At 36.7% G+C, this 2,830-nt stretch overlaps 1 protein-coding gene across 1 annotated transcript; it reads left to right on the top strand.

Annotated features, from left to right (window-relative positions):
• On the top strand, positions 390 to 1,827 carry LOC104710527 (transcription and mRNA export factor SUS1). The gene is made up of 5 exons (XM_010427147.2): positions 390 to 556; positions 649 to 748; positions 871 to 965; positions 1,347 to 1,423; positions 1,515 to 1,827. Coding segments are annotated over exons 1-5 (348 nt in total). The 5' UTR covers positions 390 to 554; the 3' UTR covers positions 1,589 to 1,827.

Genomic DNA, 2,830 nt, shown 5'->3' with positions numbered 1-2,830 from the left:
ATAGGGTTTTTTTGAGTCGTCTAAAAGATGATTTCACACTGAGTTGTGGTTTGTTATTTATTTTGATGTGGTAAAAAAATGCAATAATTTTCAGTTTGGTAGTGTTTGATCTGCTAGTGTTTCAGGGCATACTAGATGGACTCATTGCATTTGGTCCAATTTTATGGAAGGAGAATTTATGTTCCTTTGTTTTGAATATAATATTTTTGGATAAGGAATAGTTCATGTTAAGAAAAAAAAAAAAATTTTGAGCGGGTTGCTGCTCGGTGGAGATAGACCAGCGATGGTGGGTTCCTTATATATTAGCAAAGGCCCATCTTATAAAACGTCACGTAGTTTTTGTCGCTGGTCTCTAAAGAAACAAGTTTGTTTCGAGACTAACTTAACCAAACGGCAGGTAGTTTAAATTACTAAAACGTAGTTAGTGATCTCCTCGTCTGCTTTCTTCTCCGTGCGATATACAGTTCTGGGTTTGCTGAAGAAGATTCTGGAAAAAAAAAATTCCTCCATCAAAAATTTGATTCGTGTCCTTGAAACGATCGATTCAAAACCACATGTACGTATAAACATAATCGTATTCCCCCTTCTTCTATATATCTTCGATTTCCCTATTTTTTTTCGATTTCTCGCTTTTTTTGTTCTGATCAGGAAACACTCGGTGAACCGGCCTCCGACACCTGATGAAGACGATGCATCTGAAGGATTCGAGAAAGACGAGGTCACGCTTCGTGAAATCATTAACGTCAAGGTTTCTTTTTTCAACAGCGAAATCGATTTCAATTACTGTTGATTGGAGTTTTTGATTGAAAGGTTTAATTTTTTGTTGTTGTTGTTGTTGTTGTTGTTGGGGGGAATGACATGGTGGTATAGTTGGTGGAGAGTGGAGAGAAGGAGAATCTAATGGAGCTTGTGAGAGATAGATTGGTCGAGTGTGGTTGGAAAGATGAGATGAGAATTGCTTGCAGGTTCTTTTATTATACCCTTTTAACCTAAGTCAATCAAGTTTTGATTCTTATCAATCTTTTGAAGTTGGTGTAGTTGTTGCTACTGACTTATTAGGGTTTGGTTAAAGCTTCTTAATTTGCCCATAAGTTTAGTATACTTTCTCCAGGAAAATGCATCATTCATTGGTTTAAAGCTTATGTTTGGTATGTTTGGAGGCATAAGAGTTTCGAAACTGGTTACTTGTTGTTGTTGTTGATGATGCAAAGCCAAGATTTTTCAGCTTTTCTTTTGTTCTGTTAATGGAATTGGATTTTAACAAGTGAACTATCTTTGTTTGAGAAGTTAGTTTTGTTCCGGTAGCTTACATTTGAAAGCTCTTCTTTTGGGTTTTGGGAATGCAGGGAGCATGTAAAGAAGAAAGGGAGAAAAGATGTTACAGTCGATGAACTGATCCGAGTGATCACTCCAAAAGGCAGAGGTAAAAAGATAAACGAATGAGTTCATTTTGATTCGTTGAGTTAGTAATCTTGCCTTTTGTTTTTATGGATGTTCTTTGTGTGTGTTTGCAGCTTCAGTTCCAGATTCCGTGAAGGCAGAGCTGTTGAACAGAATTCAAAACTTCATTGTATCAGCTGCTCTTTGATGTGTTTTGACATATTTTACTACGAAGATGGTATTTGTCTCTATGGTTGTGGTTTCTACTTGTAGCCAAACACTAACCAGAGAGCAACCATATCATCTTTGCTGTTGTAGAATTAGCTTTTTCGTATATCAACTCCTTTTTGTAACAAATGAAACGTTACCATCCTCAAGAATATGTTGTCTCAGTAGTGGATTTTTGATAAACATGGTACAAGATATATTAACATGTAGAATTTAATAGCACTAGATCTGAAAATGTTTTTTTTTCAACAGAACCAACCTGGTTTAGCTCTCTACAAGAAACTACAGTCAGATCAGGACGCATATGCTTAAAAGTTAAACTTGTCATTTAGGACAATGTTTTCTCCTTACAACAAATAGTAGCTCACACCATTTTTTGGCTCTGTTTATAGTCTCTCTTTCTCTTTATATTCTTCTAAATAAATCTCTATTTCAAAAGAGTATCGAATCTCTCACAAACACAGACACATACTCACACATCATACACGACACGAATGAGAGTAGTCAGCTTATTCAGCAGAGCCTCTCCTTTGATCTTGAAGACATCATCGTCGGCTCAGTGTGAACTGTCATGACTTTGTCTTCTTCCTTATGTGATCCGGATTAATACAATGAAACCAAATCTACCATTTTAACGGGGAGAGAAATTGCATGTTGAGAGTTAGAAGAGCAAAGATAAGAAAATAAAGAGTCAGAGTAATGAATAACAACGACTTGCGACGTGCCCACCATTTGTATAAATATGGATTTGTCAACGTCAATATTAATTGATGTATATGATAGTGTATTAAGTAGCATTGATACAATTAGAGTATATAGAGGAACAACTACAGTATATTGATCCGTTATTACACGAAACCAAAGTCATATTTGCATTCTCTGCTAACCGAAACAGCTATGAACTTAAGGTTAGCAGGACACGAGCATCGTGTCTCCCTAGTTGACCAACGCAATGTTTTGGATTGCGATGCTTGCAATCGATCATATGTATTAGGCTGCTCTTGTAGTGAATGCAAGTTTACTGTCCACTTGAGATGTATATTCGTGTTCAACATACAAGAGATATTAGACCACCCCTTCTCATGTTGGACATTGCCTTAAGCTACTCACGACTGGAGCTCCTGATCACACCGACACAAAATGCCATCTAAGCGGTAAAAACACCAAGCGCATTCTTTATCACTGCTCCGATTGTAAACTCAATTTGGATGTCGATAGCATG

This window comes from Camelina sativa, chromosome 9, assembly GCF_000633955.1.
Source record: "Camelina sativa cultivar DH55 chromosome 9, Cs, whole genome shotgun sequence".
Taxonomy (NCBI): Eukaryota; Viridiplantae; Streptophyta; class Magnoliopsida; order Brassicales; family Brassicaceae; genus Camelina; species Camelina sativa.
This window is presented reverse-complemented; position numbering and strand designations above follow the sequence as displayed.

Excerpts from the sequence above, each read along its gene's own strand:
- LOC104710527 (XM_010427147.2), top strand. Across the intron at positions 749-870 it reads GTGAAATCATTAACGTCAAG|TTGGTGGAGAGTGGAGAGAA; the intron begins GTTTCTTTTTTC and ends ATGGTGGTATAG. Across the intron at positions 1,424-1,514 it reads GATCACTCCAAAAGGCAGAG|CTTCAGTTCCAGATTCCGTG; the intron begins GTAAAAAGATAA and ends GTGTGTTTGCAG.